Genomic DNA, 1408 nt, shown 5'->3' with positions numbered 1-1408 from the left:
AAAATGGAAATTACATGATCGGATACAAATAACACGCTAACTATTTATCACAAAATTTCAGGCACATATTATATGTTTAAATATTTAGTTGAACATGGAGCAAATATGAATGCTACAACTGACGAAAACTGTACAACTTTATCTTTGGCTGCTGAAAATGGTAATTTTCAGTCGATTAATTTAGAAGAAAAGTTGTTTCATAAGAACTTTGTACATTCTACAGGTAACGTGGAGATGGCCAAATATCTTGTCGAACACGGAGCTGATGTTAATTCTAGAGACAAAGATAATCACACACCACTTTACTGGGCATCTCAACATTATTTACCATATGGTATTTGTCTATATGTTCGGAAACTGAAAATATCAAGCGTGATAGATGATCAGAGTAGTTAAGCTAACTGTTTCTCTGTTTAATATTTCAGTACATTTGAAATTGGTTGAGTTGTTAATCACTCATGGTGCAAACGTAAATGCCGAAGATAATCGTAAATGGACGCCACTCCATAAGGCTGCTCGAAGTGGTAATTATTGATTATATGGCCTATATATATAGGTTTTGAAAATGGAAATAACGTGATCAGACCGCTAATTATTAATCTGCACAACATTTCAGGCATATTTGAAATTTTCAAATATTTAGTTGAACATGGAGCAAATATAAATGCTACAACTGACGAAAACCATACAACTCTGTTTATGGCTGTTGCAAGTGGTAATTTTCAATGGATTCATTCAGTAGAAAAGTTGTTTCATGAGAACTTCGTACATTTTACAGGTAACATGGAGATTGTCAGATATCTTGTCGAACATGGAGCTGATGTGAATTCTAGAGACAAAGATAATCACACACCACTTTACTGGGCATCTCAACTTTATTTACCATATGGTATTTGTCTATATATTTAAAAATCAGAAATATTAAACATTAACAGCTAAGATAACTGTTTATATTCTCAATATAAATAATCCATAGAGCACTCTTTACTTTCAAATGCATAAAATTTAACTAGTGTTTTTTTTTAGAAAACGTTATACAAATAAAACGGTTCTTGATTTATCATGGAGCAGTTGAAAATGCGGAAGAAATATAAAATAAAACACCTCATGACATCGATGACGGTAATAAATAGTACATTCAATCTTTACTCAAATGAATCGTATTTTAAAAGAAATTGTTTAATTTCATTTTTCTAGGGAAATTAAAACCGGAGTTGATGTTGCCACGAGTCAAAAGTTGTAAAATTGTTAAAAGAATCATAGAGTCAACAGACACTTTCATCCTAAAAATCGAAACTAAATCAAACGCAAACTGAATAACTTTGAAATCGATAGCAAAATAAATCATCAAACTTCAATATTCGCAGCCATACATAGTTCCGATATTGATGCACCTTCGAATATGAAT

General features: G+C 31.5%; 1 protein-coding gene across 1 annotated transcript; it reads left to right on the top strand.

The window, feature by feature from the left end:
- The first annotated feature begins 66 nt into the window (after positions 1-66).
- LOC116351656 (putative ankyrin repeat protein RF_0381) lies at positions 67-1402 on the top strand. The gene is made up of 7 exons (XM_031783793.1): positions 67-160; positions 224-334; positions 426-524; positions 617-715; positions 779-889; positions 1027-1122; positions 1198-1402. The coding sequence occupies exons 1-6, from the start codon at positions 73-75 to the stop codon at positions 1092-1094; spliced, it is 576 nt and encodes a 191-aa protein (XP_031639653.1). The 5' UTR covers positions 67-72; the 3' UTR covers positions 1095-1122; positions 1198-1402.
- Positions 1403-1408: the final 6 nt, after the last annotated feature.

This window comes from Contarinia nasturtii, unplaced genomic scaffold (assembly GCF_009176525.2).
Source record: "Contarinia nasturtii isolate CC-2019 unplaced genomic scaffold, AAFC_CNas_1.1 Cnas_scaffold_5952, whole genome shotgun sequence".
NCBI classification, from domain to species: Eukaryota; Metazoa; Arthropoda; class Insecta; order Diptera; family Cecidomyiidae; genus Contarinia; species Contarinia nasturtii.
Note: the sequence above shows the minus strand (reverse complement) of the source record. Positions and strands in the feature narration are given on the sequence as shown.